The sequence below is a fragment of the Salmo salar genome, chromosome 06 (assembly GCF_965601325.2).
Source record: "Salmo salar chromosome 06, fSalSal1, whole genome shotgun sequence".
Classification (NCBI taxonomy): domain Eukaryota; kingdom Metazoa; phylum Chordata; class Actinopteri; order Salmoniformes; family Salmonidae; genus Salmo; species Salmo salar.
The window spans coordinates 39,229,010-39,245,450 of record NC_138296.1 but is presented as its reverse complement, the minus strand read 5'-3'; the positions used below and the strand labels follow the sequence as shown (position 1 = coordinate 39,245,450).

Sequence of the window (16,441 nt, the reverse complement as noted above, 5' to 3'; positions counted from 1 at the left end):
GGTTTTGGAATGGCTGTTTAAGACATCAGATTCATTCACAAGGCTGTGGGCCTGAAGTTCTACTGAGACTTGTTATGGTGTATACTTATCATATACGTTTTGCCCGACCTTCGTTGGTAAGGGCTTTTATTTTGGCATGACTAAGAGGCTAATGTCTGTCATGCTGTTTCCTATTTGGTGTACCTGCAGGTCTACAGAAGAGCCAATGGAAGAGGAGCCTGTCTTGTAGGAGGAAACAGAGTTGTCACGACAGCGCAACACCTTTGTCTCCACGTCCTTCGGCACTAGCCTTCTCCTGTCATCCTCTCCTCTTTCCAGCCCTCGCCTCACCTCTTTCCGTTTTCTGAGGATTGATGGACTTGTGCTAGCCTCCCTTTCCAACTCACTGAGGTAAGTTTGTTAGTGTGTGTGTGTGTGGGAGAGGAGAGGCGGGAACACACACACTGACCTAAAGGGGGCAGCGGCAGATATGCGTGATTGGTGGAGAAGCAGGAAGAGGCGGGACCTTTTGAGAAGCCTGTGTCTTGCTTTTTTCTTTCAATCTTTTTTGTAAGCAGAAGGCAGTGGATCCAGGAGGGTACCTCGGCTATGAGGCCCGAGAAGCTTTGTACATTTCTTGTCATACTTTATACTTTTCAGGAACATTAGAACTGAAAAAGCCAACAAGCAGCAAAAATATTTCAACAGCCACAAATACACTCAAACACACCCGCATTATACTATACACACTAAGTTCCCAACAGCGGAACAACAATGGGGTTGTATCAATGAATAATGCTCTTCCTTTCAGAGCATGCGTACCTCTGTTCCTATTTTGTCTGTCATTTGGTATTCTCATGCGTCTATTCAATAATCTGTTCAAAGAAGCACACAAACATATATGATATGTATATTTGCATATATATATAAATACTGTATATTCCTTTCACTGTATCCGATATCAGCTGTGGTTGTGGAGTGGAGGTCGAGCTGTGGAGCCTGCCAAGGGGGACTTACTGGCTGAAGGAGACAACATATCTCTCCAATACAGCCTTTTCTTTTTTCTTCAGGAAGTCTCAGCTCCCTCCACTTTGTATGAGACAGAATGCATTTTGAGGTGGTTTTTACCCTTCTACTTTGGACTATCAAAAAAGGACACATGCATACCCAGAATCAAATTTACTGCTTGGCGTAATGGAAGCCCATGGATTGGACGAGGAAGGATTTTGTGGAATAATGCTTGGATTATAAACCTTTTGTCTCGCGCGCTGCTGCGACTGGGAGACTTGTGGTGGTCATGAGACTGGAGAAAGACGTTTTTAGAAGAACTTGGTGCCTTTTATATTAAATATCCCTGTTAACACCAACTACACCACCACTTAGCAGAACACAGGACAGAAAGACAAATCCACACACTTGTTACTCTCATGTCTGTTTTGTTTGTATGTTTGTTTCTTTCAAAATGCCTTAATTTCCTCCAGAGAATACACCATTTCAGCTATCTCCGCAGAGATAGGATTCTACTCCTATGTCCTCTCTCTTTCTGGGTTCATGTAATACTCTAGGTCAAAGGTCTGTGTGGCCTTAACAACTGAGGTTTTTTTCGCGTCCTTTATCAATCCCGACCCGTACATATGCGGCTGACGGTATGATTGTGAGGAAATTTGAACGCTACAACGACCAACTTTTTTTTCTATGTCACTTCCTGTCACTTGTAAATACTGCATCCTGTTCTGCTCTGGCAAACCCTTCAACCTGAAACGGTTCAATAACAAACTCATTGTTTTTCCATTTATTTAGAGAGGAAGGACTGAACTTGGTCACTTTTTTTTTTTTTAACAAACGTTTTATTTTGTAAAAAATAAAATATAAGATGTATACGAATAATGACAATAATAGTGTTAATCCAATCAAATTGGATATGAATATTACATTTGAGAAGAGTAAAAAAAAAAAAAAACATTTAATGTTAAAGCCACCTAAGCACACAGTGTTAGTTTTGCTATCAATGTTTTGTCCTTTTTTCTAAGTGCCATTTGTTTTTTCCACACAAAAAAAAGAGAACAGAAATTGTGATTTGGTGATATGTGGATCGATCTCATTTGGCAAATAACCATGAGCCAGCACCACTTTAGATGTTTACACTGCAATACCCCAATTCCTCAACTGTTGCCCACTTGTCAGCTGTCATAAACCCTTTGTTTGACTTAGTGTCCAGGTGCTGTGTTATCTGGTCTCTGTTGTTATCAATATTTATATTTCTCAATCAATTGAAAGTGTTTGCACTTGACACGTATGATCAAACAAATTAAATGCAAAGAGGTCTTTGGAAAATATATTTTTCAGTGGGAATTAGCACAATCTATCATCATGCTTGAGGGATTCATACAAATCAAGTATATCTACTAGAGAATGGTAACCGACACCTCCCTTAAAGACATACTCCGGAACTTTGACGACTACTAAGTATTTTTTTAAACCTCCAGCTTTGGGCTGGATGTGTCAATGTGTAGTTCATACATGCATAATTAATTAGGAGAATTACTGTCTTACCTCAATTAGCTACGCAATCCCTAGTTTAAATGCCACTTTTTTTGGATGCTATGCTGTGGCATTTTCCCCCACCTGGGCCAGCCCCTTAGCAATTTGAGTAAAACCAATGAGCTTCAGCCCTTCGCCAGCTAGCGAAATGTACATGGTACACCTACAGCAGAGAGAGATCAATGACATGGTGCACATATCTGCACATATGTGATGTAATACACAATTGTCGGGGGCCACTTTTTTCTCGTTAGCACAACTTTCAGAACTACCAGTTAAGTATCCAAAAGTACCGGAGAATCTCTTTAACCAGCATACTCTCAGAAGATAATGTGTGGTGCAGAGCTTGTCTACATTGATCATTTTGTTTTATTTCAAGCAATGTAACATAACACTGACCAAGTCTTCTGCATCTGTTTTCTTTATTGAGATAAAAAACTATCATTAAGGAATAGGTTATTTCTATAGAGTTCTTCCCTGTAATCATATATTTAATTCTCTCCCTGTCCACTCACCATCGTAAGGTACTTTTGTCCCTTTGTCACACAACTGTATATTGAACTTATCTACATACTGTAATAACTATAGTGACAACGTTTTCATGAACGTTAAAAGGGTGTCAACGCCTAACTCCCTCACTAGTTACCCTTTTTCATATGAAACACAAAGGGCTAGCCTAGTTCAATCCAAAATATAAGTTTGAGGTTTTCAGCCCTGTCATTTTAAGTCTATATGACGCCATGTCCATCTCAAGTAGATCACGCTTTATGCTCCAATCCCAAATGAATGGGAAAGTTGGACACTGGCACTGTCTAAAATGTTGAAATCAGATCATCTTTACCATTTATTTGGGATTCAAGCATACAGTGCATTCGGGAAGTAATCAGACCCCTTGATGGGTTTTTTTTCAACTTTTTGTTACGTTACAGCCTTATTCAAAATGTATTTAAAAAAAAAAATTACCACCAATCTACACACAATGACCAAGCAAAAACTGGTCTTTTTAGAATTTTTGCAAATGTATCTAAAATAAAAAACCTCAACACCTTATTTACATAAGTATTCAGACCTTTTGCTAATGGACTCGAAATTGAGCTCAGGTGAATCCGGTTTCCATTGACCATCCTTGATGTTTCTACAACTTCATTGGAGTCCACCTGTGGTAAATTCAATTGATTGGACATGATTTGGAAAGGCACACACCTGTCTATATAAGGTCCCACAGTTGACAGTGCATGTCAGAGCAAAAATCAAGCCATGAGGTCAAAGGAATTATCCGTAGAGCTCTGAGACAGGATTGTGTCGAGGCACAGGTCTGGGGAAGGGTACCAAAACATTTCTGCAGCATTGAAGGTCCCCAAGAACACAGTGGCCTCCATCATTTTTAAGTGGAAGAAGTTTGGAACCACCAAGACTAGAGCTTGCCGCCCGGCCAAACTGAGCATTTGGGGGAGAAGGGCCTTGGTCAGGGAGGTGACCAAGAAACCGATGGTTCCAGAGTTCCTCTGTGGAGATGGGAGAACCTTCCAGAAGGACAACCATCTCTGCAGCACTCCACATGTCCAATCAGCACTCCACTAATCAGGCCTTTATGGTAGTGGCCAGACGGAAGCCACTCCTCAGTAAAAGGCACATGACAGCCCGCTTGGAGTTTGCCTGAAGACTCTCAGACCATGAGAAACAAGATTCTCTGGTCTGATGAAACCAAGATTCTCTGGTCTGATGAAACCAAGATTAAACTTTTTGGCCTGCATGCCAAGCGTCACATCTGGAGGAAACCTGGCACCATCCCTACGGTGAAGCGTGGTGGTGGCAGCATCATGCTATGGGGATGTTTTTTTTAGTGGCAGGGACTGGGAGACTAGTCAGGATTGAGGGAAAGATGAACGGAACAAAGTACAGAGATCCTTGATGAAAACCTGCTCCAGAGCACGCTGGACCTCAGGCTGGGGTGAAGGTTCACCTTCCAAGCACACAGCCAAGACAACGCAGGAGTGGCTTCGGGACAAGTCTCTGAATGTCCTTGAGTGGCCCAGCCTGAGCCTGGACTTGAACACGATCGAACATCTGGAGAGACCTGAAAATAGCTGTGCAGCAACGCTCCCCATCCAACCTGTCAGAGCTTGAGGCTCTGCAGAGAAGAATGGTACAAACTCCCCAAATACAGGTGTGCCAAGCTTGTACCGTCATACTCCAGACTGTAATTGCTGCCAAAGTTGCTTCAATAAAGTACTGAGTAAAGGGTCTGAATAGTTGTGTAAATATGATATTTATGTTTTTACAAAAAATGTATAATCTAAGAACCTGTTTTTGCTTTGTCATTATGGGGTATTGTGTGTAGTTTTATAATAAGGCTGTAATGTAACAAAATATGGAAAAAATGAAGGTGTCTAAATACTTTCCGAATACACGGTATAGCTGGATCTACTTAACCAATGGTGTGGGACTTGGAATCATGTTGACATTAGAGCACCTTCGTGGTCTGAAACTTTGAATGGTGAGTGAACTACCCCTTATAGCTCCCGTTGTCATACCGACCATGGTTTGTTCTTTCTGTGTTGTTCTCCAGTGGTACTACTTCCCAGGCGGAGCACATGTGACCTGATGTCACAGAAAAAACAGGCATTTGCCATTTGACCGAACTCTAATCACGGTGTTGTCACAATCATGTCACCAGGGTAGGAATTGAAACACTCTTCACTTGCGAAATTGTTGGTGGTTGCCACTGTACTCACATATGTAATATACACAGCAGTTCCTACTTCCTTTTACATGTGGCTATGGTGTGTGTGTGTGTGGGGGGGGGGGGTGCTTGCAGTACATGGGACTACTGTGACCTTGTTTTGTAATGTTTTGATGTAGATCATTGACCATTTGAGATTTGGTGCATAGTTTTGTACCTCCACCTTGTATGGCAGGGTTATTGGGCTGTCCCGTGGGTGAGATGACAGAATTACCCTTTTTCTTTAATTGAACTGAGGTGTGTTTTGGAGGTCAGCTTTTTTCCTGTGGGTATGTTGGAGGGGCAGCAAAAAAAACAACACTCAAATCAAGAAAGTCTACACAGAATAGAGAAATGTTTTTGTGTGTTGCCTTAGACAAAACAACTACTACAAGTGGCAACCATGCAAATATTTTCTTTCTGTCTAAACAGATACTGGAAGACGTCCAAGTCTGTAAATTATATCGACTTATCCACCATTGAAGATAGCTTTATTGTTGCTGCCACACTATTTTGCTATTCAGTAAATAATGTATATTTATTGATATTTCATACGTTGTGTATATGTAGTGACCTATGATCGTCAAGGTTCAAAGAGTAATTGTATATTTTTTGACTTTGGAAAGAAGTGTCTCTTACATTGTGTCCTTCCACTGCGCTGGTGTTTCAATCTCCACTTTCTGTGGTTGGATGTTTGAATATGTGACCGTCTTTTACCTTATATTTTAAATATTCTTTCTCTCTTCTGGTCATAACTAATGCAGACGTTTTTGAATTGATCAAAGCACATTCCTTAATTTCATGTGTTCTTTCAAATGCTTTCCTGTTGCGACAATACAAATGTGTTTATACTAATTGCTACTCACGTGTATAAGTGCATATATGTGTACACATGTGCAATACACGCTATTTGAGCAATCTATTACTGTGACTATTATGGATGAAAATCGCTGTCCCTAAGAATTTTTTTCATGAGTTGCATTGTGCACACGCCACCTTGTGGGTTAGCAAGGATCTTAAAGGGAATGTTGAGTCTGATTACTGTTTTATTTCAGGTTTTGTGTAAATTTTAAAGCCCTTTTTTATTACTCATTGTAATGTTGTGACATCCTATTTGAGTATCTTTTCTTTCTTTTTTTTAAAGTGGGCCTGTTAATTGTCAAACTCAATAAAGCGATTCACTGCTCCAATACACAGAGTAAAAATATTTCATTTACTGTGTTGGTTGTGGGATAACATACATGGCTTTAAATAGTAAAGTGGATGAGAGTGGTTATTTTAAAGTATTTTTTTTTCTTCTCAGTTTGCGTTTTTAAAGTGAATTTCCTGCAATTGTACACATTTTGTCATGGCTTATGATGTGTTTTATATGGTGGGGCCCCCAGGGAAAGTGCCCAGTCGGTAATTGGGCTTGTAACAGGCAAGTCAAAAGCATATCTTAAGGACTGTCCACTCCACATATACATTTATGGTGGAAAAATAAGATGAATGTGAAATGCCAACTCTGGTGCTTGTGATGAGGGATGTGTGTGTGGTCAAAGCAACCCTCAAATTCAGTCTCCAAACAGTGTGAGTGAATTAACGATATGTTTTTATGCGTAGGCCTACTCACCAATATTTCAACATCTTGAGAAGTACTATTGCCGCCGTTCATGTGCTAGTGTGCCTTATAGTCGAACTTGGTAACTGGTTGCCGTTATACACGTTTCGCGTTCAACCAGTTAGCAAGTCGGACATACGTTTTTTCATGTCAAAGAAATGAATGACTTTTATTGTGGCGAGAAGGACTTCTAATAAAATATTACTAGATCAGGACAATTAAAGGTCCAGATCGGTTCCACTCTGATCACACTTCCCTGGGCGGTCCAATTCTCCACCTCATGACTGATTGATAATCTATGACACGCCCATCAACATTCCCTAGCTATAGTCAGTGACGCCACGGCGTATATTTACGTAAATCTGGCGCTCCCGTTTCCTGGCGGAGAAGATGGCGGCTCCTGGACCGGGGGAGTATTTCAGTGTCGGGAGCCATGTCTCCTGCCTCACCTGCTTGGGGCAGCAATTGCAAGGAGAGGTCGTTGCCTTTGACTATCAGTCCAAGATGTTGACTTTGAGTATCCTTTTTACAATTTTCCGTTGTCACTAAATCGGTGGTCTTCCAGGCTGTAAGGGGCCTGGGGGTAACTGGTCTCTCTTTGCCAAATTGAGATCCGCGCAAGCGTAGTCGAGACTAGCTAGGGAGCTAACTAGCTTACTCTTGATCAAAACGTAGCTAACCACACGATTTAAATACGGTTCCGTTCAGTTACTTTAAACCTTGTTACTTTCTATTTCAAGCCAGGTGTGGTAAGTTTAGAATCTGTATAATCTTGAGTTAATATTTGTTGTTAGCCAGCTAGCTATCGAAGTTGGCATAGTATTGTGCCATAATGCTTGCTAACACAAGCTATTGTGGTCAGCGTTAGCACTGTCAGTCCTTGTATGGATCACTATCTGGCAGCTCCAAGGGGCGTTATGCCTGGCAAATTCTTAATAACAGTTAGCATGCAGCTAGAAAAAGAGCTAACTAGCAGACCACGCTTAGAATTGTCTTATGCTCTAAAACAATGGTTATTTAAAGAACATTGATGGCTAGTCATGTAATGATATAGCTAGCTACCCACCCCTGGTTAGCTTACGTTGTCGAAACTGACACGCAATGATTCACTGGTGACAGTTTAGAAAGGTGTGACTGTCAAGTTCTTAGGTTAACTACTCAAGCTAACGTTAACTAGTAGTGCGGTAGTAACTGCCTACCTAAGTACTTTGACCCCTGTCAAGTGTTTTGTCGCGGACTTGAGAAATGCATTAACGTTAGCTATATGCATGTTCTTAGCTGTAGCTATATTGGAAGATGTGAAATATGTTATGTGACTGTGCAGACTTGTATTTCATTACATTTTTAAATGTTTTATTTCACCTTTATTTAACCAGGTACTTTACCTAGCAAAGACTTATAGATGACCTGGAGCCAGTGGGGGCCAGCCGACGAGAGCATACAGGTCGCAGTGGTGTGGGTGGTATATGGGGCTTTGCTGACAAAACGGATGGTACTGTGATAGACTGCATCCAATTTGTTGAGTAGAGTGTTGGAGGCTATTTTATAAATGACATCGTCGAGGTTTGGTCGGGTTTACGAGGTTATGTTTGGCAGCATGAGTGAAGGATGCTTTGTTGCGAAATAGGAAGCCGATTCTAGATTTAATTTTGGTTTGGAGATGCTTAATGTGAGTCTGGAAGGAGAGTTTACAGTCTAACCAGACAGCTAGGTATTTGTAGTTGTCCACATATTCTAAGTCAGAACCGTCCAGAGTAGTGATGCTGGATGGGCGGGCAGTGATCGGTTGAAGAGCATGCATTTAGTTTTACTTGAATTTTAAGAGCAGTTGGAGGCCATGGAAGGAGCTCGTCTGGAGGTTAGTTAACACCTTGTCCGAAGAAGGGCCAGAAGTATACTGAAGGGTGTCATCTGCATAGAGGTGGATCAGAGAATCACCAGCAGCAAAAGCGACATCATTGACGTATACAGAGAAGAGAGTCGGCCTGAGAATTGAACCCTGTGGTACCCCCATAGAGACTGCCAGAGGTCCGGACAACAGGCCTTCTGATTTTGACACACTGAACTCTATCTGAGAAGTAGTTGGTGAACCAGGCGAGGCAGTCATTTGAGAAACCAAGGCAGTTGAGTCTGCCGATAAGAATGTGGCCAGGTCGATGAAGACGGCTGCACAGTACTGTCTTTTATCGATGGCGGTTATATCGTTTAATACCTTGAGCGTGGCTGAGGTGCACCCGTGACCAGCTCGGAAACCGGATTGCACAGCGGAGAAGGTACGGTGGGATTCGAAATGGTCAGTGATCTGTTTATTAACTAGGCTTTCGAAGACTTTAGAAAGGCTGGGCAGGATGGATATATTTCTGTAACAGTTTGGGTCCAGAGTGTCACCCCCTTTGAAGAGGGGGGGTGACTGTGGCAGCTTTACAATCTTTAGGGACTGGTAATAGGGGTTGCAACAATGGCGTCTGATAATTTTAGAGAGGGTCCAGATTGTCTAGCCCAGCTGATTTGTAAGGGCTCAGGTTTTGCAGCTCTTTCAGAACATCTGCGATTTGGGTGAAGGAGAAGCTGGAGAGGCTTGGGCAAGTAGCTGCAGGGGTGTGGAGCTGTTCGCCGGGGTTGGGGTAGCCAGGAGGAAAGCATGGCCAGCCGTAGAGATGCTTATTGAAATGATCGATTTATTGTGGATTTATCGGTGGTGAGTGTTTCATAGCCTCAGTGCAGTGGGCAGCTGGGAGGAGGTGCTCTTGTTATCCATGGACTTTAGTGTCCCAAAACTTTTTGGCCTTAGTTACAGGATGCGAATTTCTTTTTGAATAAGCTAGCCTTTGCTTTTCTGACTGACTGCGTCTATTGGTTCCTGACTTCCCTGAAAAGTTGCATATCGCGGGGACAATTCGATGCTAGTGCAGTCCGCCACAGGATGTTTTTGTGCTGGTTGATGGCAGTCGGTTCTGGAGTGAACCTGGGGCTATATCTGTTCTTAGTTCAAAATTTTTTGAAAGGGGCATGGGGCTTATTTAAGATGGTGAGGAAATTTATTTTAAAGAACGACCAGGCATCCTCTATTGAAGGGATGAGGTCAATATCCTTCAAGGATACCCGGGCCAGGTCGATTAGAAAGGCCTGCTCACAAGTGTTTAAGGGAGCATTTTACAGTGATGAGGGGTGGTCGTTTGACCGCGGATGCAGGCAATGAGGCAGTAGATTGCAACTCCTCCTTTGGCAGTTCTATCTTGACGGAAAATGTTGTAGTTGGGGATGGAAATCTCAGATTTTTTTTTTTGGTGGCCTTCCTAAGCCAGGATTCAGACCCAGCAAGGACATCAGAGTTGGTGGCGTGTGCTAAAGCAGTGAGTAAAACAAACTTAGACTTGAGTGATGTCGATAGGATAAAGTCAGGTGGATTTTTTTACAGGCAACATTTGGAGAAGACCTCATACAATATAGGTTGGGTGAAGTTGAGGTATTATACACATCTCTTGCTCACTAACTTGTGCGTTTAGCCCAGCTAAATTCCTTTTCAGGCCTGCACAGAGCACTGCTTAGAGAAATAGACGCTCATGAAAACTGCTAGATTTGATATGCTGCAGAACTCTAAGTAAGCCATTTGATTTGGACTATTTGCTCACACAGACATACATTGCAGAGCACTAAGAATTCTGTTTGCTTGGTTGTGCGGGATAATCTTTCACCTCTGCCTGGTATAGGACAGAAAGGCCCAGAGTCAGACCACTCTGTGATAGTGGAACAACTGCAGCCACAGCCAGGGGAAAGAATGTGATGTCTGTGTCTGTCAGTGAGTTGTTATCACACTGCATCAGCATTGTGGATTTCAACAGTGTGCATTCCATACCTTCACGTTCCGGTGGATGTCACAGGTGTCTTACCTGGCTGGAAGGTAGTACTGCCTCAGAATCCTCAGACTTTGCTCATTTGATCTTGTTAAATTAGAGGCATTTTATCAATGTCAGTTGATGAGTAGCCCGGAGTACAGATCTACAATGTTAAGGTTGTTAAATCTAGTCTACTTTTTTTGTGGATGTTGTGAGATGCATAGAGGGTGTTTTTCCCAATGCTAAGGCCCAGGTCAAAGGGGCAAGTCACTCTTCAAGATGTGTATCATGTCGGCCTATTCACTTGAGGTAGTTTGCTTATCGAAGCACACAGTGTGACATGTTTTCAGGGTGACACAATAGCATTGTATAGAACCGGGGGTAAATAAAGCTTCTAGATCCAGTCAGTCATACCCTCATGGCATGTTAGGTTGTTTCCCTTGAGGCTGGTGAGTCACTGAAAGGTCATGATGTCAGACAGGAAATCCACAGCCCTCTATTACTGTTATGGAGGGAGTGCAGCAGCCATATAATGAAGGATTGTAAACCTGAATGAGTTCAGCTCTGAGCACTTTACCTGTCTGCCTGCCTTGAAATGGGAAAACGTGTCTAACCATAGTGAAGACACAGGCCTACTTCCCAGACTTTTACTCATATCCAACCTGTTTTTATTAGGACAATAATTAGCTTGGCTCAGGTTTGAGGGTGTTTTTGGGAAATCAGTTGAAGGGCAAGTTCTGTGCTGCCTTCGGTTGTTGTGAGGTCACAGACTGAGTCTGTGAATTTGGTCTGTCACCAGACTATAAACCGTGTCTCAAGGGCAGTGAGCAGGCTGCTACTAGATAGTATCCTTTGAGCTTAACACAGTTGGGTGTTTGTGAAGGCTACTCTTGGCTGTTGTGCTTAGTATGCCAATAATTTTTTATCTGTCTAGTAGGCTATTTGCCCTCTTTCGCTCAACAGTATTTCTGATATCCACATGATGAATTGTGGCTCGTTCTTACCCAACCTCCTCCCTTACAAACAATGCATTGGACTCTGTCCCCTCACTTAAGTTAGCGGAGTTGAAAGGGGATCTGCTGGTGGAGTGCATACACCTCATGCCGTCTTCAAATCAAATGTTGTATTTGTCACATGCTTCGTTAACAGGTGTAGACTAACTGTGAAATGCTTGCTTCTTAAACATCTCCTTTGAGAAGTTCTGAGTGGGCTAATTTTGTTTAGTTGCTGGTGGTTTTGTTTGACTTTCAAGTCCTGAGCTTAGCCTATGTTTAGGACTTCTGTTCTGGGTTGTAACCGTCTGCATTGTTTCTTAAGCAAGAGGCTGTTCCTGGACTGCCGTGGTGAACCCTGGACCTGTTTACTAGGTTATGGGGATGCATGATCCCAGGATGTTCTGTTGTGAGGAGGCTGTTAGACTGCTGTTGAACTTGAATGGCAGAATAGGGGGCGTGAAGGAAGAAGTTGTTCCACCGAGGATCTCCAGCACCTGGCAAAGTTGGATTGGTGCTGTGCTTGGATTTTGTGTTCTACTAGAGTAGCATATGGTGTGCTGACTTATTAGGCCTATTTGGTCAGTGGTTCACTATTGAGTGACTAAATTGCACTATTGTGACTAGCTGCACTTTGCCACTTAGAATGTGTGTTCTGACTTCTCCCTAAGCTCAATAACATAAAAATGTTGGTGATTTACCTCAGGTCTGGCATAGCCTAATGTTTGTGGAAGAAGTGATAGTTATGATTCCAGCCGATCCATTGTTTCCCTCACATACAAGTCCTGCATGTGTATTTAGTCTAATGCCAACTGCTGCTAATTTGACCTCCATTCTGAATGTGTAGTACATTGCCTTGACCCACTGCCCTTTCAGAATGCGCCCCCTCCAGTGGAAAGGCTAACGTCAGCGACGTGGTCCTGATTAACTTAGCCTACGTGTCTGAGGTGGACATCATTAATGACCGCACTGAAACTCCTCCTCCACTAGCATCTCTGAATGTCAGCAAGGTAAGACCAGCCAATCACCACTCCTCACACCCTTCTTGACACATCTTCTCATACAAAGTAGTGAAGAATCATTGGACATCTGGTCATTTTGTCATTAGCTTTATCAATAAGTCCTGCACTAACTCACTTGATTCAGCTAATTGTGGTTCAGAGTCAGACTAAAGACTGTCATTTGTTTAGGCAAGCTGATTATCCTAGTTGAATCAGGTGTAGTTATGCTGGGCTGGAACAACCAATGGGGTGTGCAGGTTTTTTTCAGGACTGGTATTGGGAATCCCTATCCCAACACAGAGTCAATTAATTGTATAATTTTAGGTGCTTTCACATATTGATTGGAACCATATGGTTAACCTGAATGGATTGCTTGCATATTTAAAGAATGAATGGCTATTGTCTTGCCCAAAAAAATCATGAAATGTTCCATCACCATATCATTCAACTTTGGTCGGCATCAAACAAAACCCACCTGTTCCACATTTGACACAAATTATCAGTTAGCAGTTTCTAATATTCATTTGTATTGCTAACGGGCGGAAATTCCTTAAAGTTCCTTTCAATGCCAAATATAACCTTTTCCTTTTACCTACTTTAACTTCCGAGGGCTTTTAGGGTTCTCAGTTGAGAATGTTGGCTTTTGTAAACAGCTCTAACACACCTTTCCAACACGCCTGCAGCTTGCCAACAGAGCACGGTCGGAAAAGGAAGACAAGTTATCCCAAGCATATGCAATTAGTGCTGGAGTCTCCGTGGAGGGCCAACAGCTATTCCAGACTATACATAAAACGTGAGTATCATCTCTTGTCTCTAATACTGGGGCTCTGCTTTATCCAACTATAGAAACATCAGTTATTTACTTACTATGACGGTCCCCAATGGCCAGGAAAGGCTGTTTTAAAGAAAATGTGCTGCCCAATGCATTTAAATAGTCTCGTTGGATGTTGAAGTTGCCTTCACTGATTTATTGACCTGTTTGAATGGCAGTCTTTGATTCAGTAATGTTTTGTTTTAAACCCTATCAAATAGTATGCATTCCATTATACCTCTTGGTTGTAATGGGATTGTAGTGTTGATCCCTGATTTGGCCTAGACTACAGTGAGTGACCTATGACCGTAAGTCTTACAGTACCAACACTGATTGACCAATTTCTGATGTAAGCTGTTAATTCTGTAATGTTCTTTTGTTTAATTTGTTTGTATATTTTATTCAGCGTTGTTGCTGTTCGATATGCACCTGTCCACCATCCGATACCTGCTGCATGGAGTCATCTGTCTAAATGTGTGACCTGAAGCCTTTAACCTCAGTACCCTGACTGAAGGAAGTTACTGGGTGCTTTTTTTCAAAAACATTCTCCATCTCTCTGTAGCATCAAAGACTGCAAATGGCAGGAGAAGAACATCATGGTGATGGACGACGTGGTCATATCCCCACCTTACCAGGTGGAGAACTGCAAAGGCAAAGAGGGTAGCGCTTTAAGTCACGTACGCAAAATAGTGAGTATGCCTTTTCACTATTGAAGGGAATACAGGAATGGCAGTACCAGAAAGTTGATTGAGGATAAAATGTTACTGGTCTTGTCCCCTGCAGGTGGAGAAACATTTTAGAGATGTGGAGAGCCAGAAGTCGGTGCAACGGCCACAAGCACAGCAAACACAGAAAGACTCCACTTTATCATCTTGAGCCGGAGGTTCAGTCCGGATAGGGGGTGTGGGAGGGGGAATTGGTTGGGGGAGGTCACAACGGCAAAGGAAGTTTTGGTTTGTTCTTTTCTCTTCCCCTCTTCAACATCAGACCAAGGCCAGTGTTCCACCCCCCCACCTCCATCAGAGGTGTCCAACATTTTGAACAGAACAAAAGGGGTCCCAACCGAGAGGGGAAATATCCAGTTCATTTTTAAAGATAATCTAACAAAAGTAATCTCAATTTGCCACCATTCCTCACCCACTCCTCTTCTTGACCTCTTACCTTCCCTTATGTTTCTTCTCTCCTCCTGCCATCAAGCCTGCTCCTCACTTCCATTTCACAGAGAAAAGTCACTTGATTTCTGTTCATTGGTCGATCTATTTTCTAGTCATTTTTCGTAAATTTCAACAGTAGAAATTTATGGTAAGAGATAAAGGACCTTTTCTAATATTGAAATACTGTTTTGACAAGAACACAAATTTTAATAGCTTTCTTGAAAGCACATGGTTATTTTTTTAACAGCTGACTGAAAGGATGCCAATAGTGACACCGTGTGAATGGGATGAATGGGAACTCTCACAATCTTACAAACATGCACCCAGTAGGTTATTGAAATTGCTGATTTCCCTCAACTGGGGAAACACTCAAATTGTGTTAACATTATGAATCTGACATAAAATAGACTTGAAATACCTCCCCCAAATTGTCCTTTCATAAAAAATACAAGTTGTAAACACCCATTTGGTTCTAGTAGCTTGAAATATTTTCATGAAATGCTTTCCTTTTTTCCAAACAGACATGACTGTCTGCTTTTACCCATAAGCTCTTGCTGCATGGTCCCACCTGAACTAAATTTGCTCTGTTTTTCTGTGTATAGTTTTAAGTCTGGAAGCTAAAGATAAGGGGCATATGTTATTTTAGAGGCTGGGCTGTTTTCCTCTTCCCTTTCATCCTTGTCCCTCATGGTCTTTGATTCTACAATACAGTACCTCTTCCACGATGGGACCACATTGAAATCCAGCTCTCTTACATTCTCCATCTCCCACTCTTATTGTCTACCAACCATTGACACACTTTGGCAGATGAAATCTGCTCTTCCGCCCGACTCAATGCATTCCTCCCATGTTCAAACAAAAAACAAATGAATTAACCACGTTGGCCAATATCATATGGCGTGCCACTGAACCGTGTGCGATGAGATCGATCTCAGTTCTGTATGGGATGCTTTGTATTCACTTTTGGAAAAAATGTACCTAAAGATATCTTGCCATGTTTGAGACTGGGATGGGGAGCAGGGTTCCCAAAGGCCCCTATCCCAGCCTCGTGTTTATAACAATGTAGCCTGATTGGAGGCTCGGCCAGTGGGGTTAAGTTGTGACAGGCATCCGCGTTGTTTACCCGTCCACCGTGTGTCAACGAGGCTGCCGTTGCCAAGGTTTCCTTCCCAGTATTTTATTTTTTATTTTTAAATAGCTAGTAACATGGAAATAAAAAAGAGGGAAAAAAACGAAGTTTGCAGTTTGTCATGTTTCTTTCTTTAATGTCTTTGGTGTTCATGTTTTTCTAGTAGTTGATGTAGCAATCAGTCTTTCGTTTACACTCGTATCAAAATATTCCTTTCTCAGGGAAAAGGAATTCATCTTCAACTCTTTGTTAAATGCATTATTTCAACATTTTTATAGCCAGGTTTTATTGAGCTGGATCATCTGGGATGGATGAATTGCAGTTGTATCCAAACCATTTTTGTTCTTTGCTATGCCTTCAAATTGTCAGCAGAGGGCATCATAGAAATGTAAATGAAGGTGGGATATGAGATGTATGGATGTGGTAAACGAGCAATGACCATGTCCATTCAATAGGTCATATCAGACAGTATCCAAGCTCTGAGGTCTTGCCTTCAATAAACATTATGTATCTACATAACAAAGAACCATGGCACATTGTTAGAATTGTACATAATGACATTTCATCTAAAAATCTATTTGGTGAAATGCCACAAAGGGTGTTGAAATACTCTATGTTCCCTATTCACTCACTTAATGAATTAAATAGAGCAGGCCTGCCTACCTGTCATGAGAAA

The 16,441-nt window shown here is 42.0% G+C and overlaps 2 protein-coding genes across 7 annotated transcripts in view; both read left to right on the top strand.

Moving 5' to 3' along the window:
- LOC106607176 (histone deacetylase 5) overlaps positions 1-6,434 on the top strand; it is an 83,583-nt gene extending 77,149 nt beyond the window's left edge. For 5 of the 6 annotated variants that reach the window (XM_082976558.1, XM_082976559.1, XM_014203846.3 and 2 more), the window contains one exon: positions 190-6,434. In XM_082976558.1, coding sequence (XP_082832684.1) covers positions 190-229 — 40 coding nt within the window. In that variant the 3' untranslated portion in view covers positions 230-6,434. The remainder of the gene's footprint in view (positions 1-189) is intronic. The other variant, XR_014392667.1, reaches the window with a different exon arrangement.
- Positions 6,435-7,169: 735 nt separating this feature from the next.
- LOC106607175 (protein LSM12 homolog A) lies at positions 7,170-15,872 on the top strand. Its single transcript, XM_014203841.3, has 5 exons — positions 7,170-7,359; positions 12,547-12,680; positions 13,355-13,464; positions 14,045-14,171; positions 14,266-15,872. The coding sequence occupies exons 1-5, from the start codon at positions 7,233-7,235 to the stop codon at positions 14,356-14,358; spliced, it is 591 nt and encodes a 196-aa protein (XP_014059316.1). The 5' UTR covers positions 7,170-7,232; the 3' UTR covers positions 14,359-15,872.
- Positions 15,873-16,441: the final 569 nt, after the last annotated feature.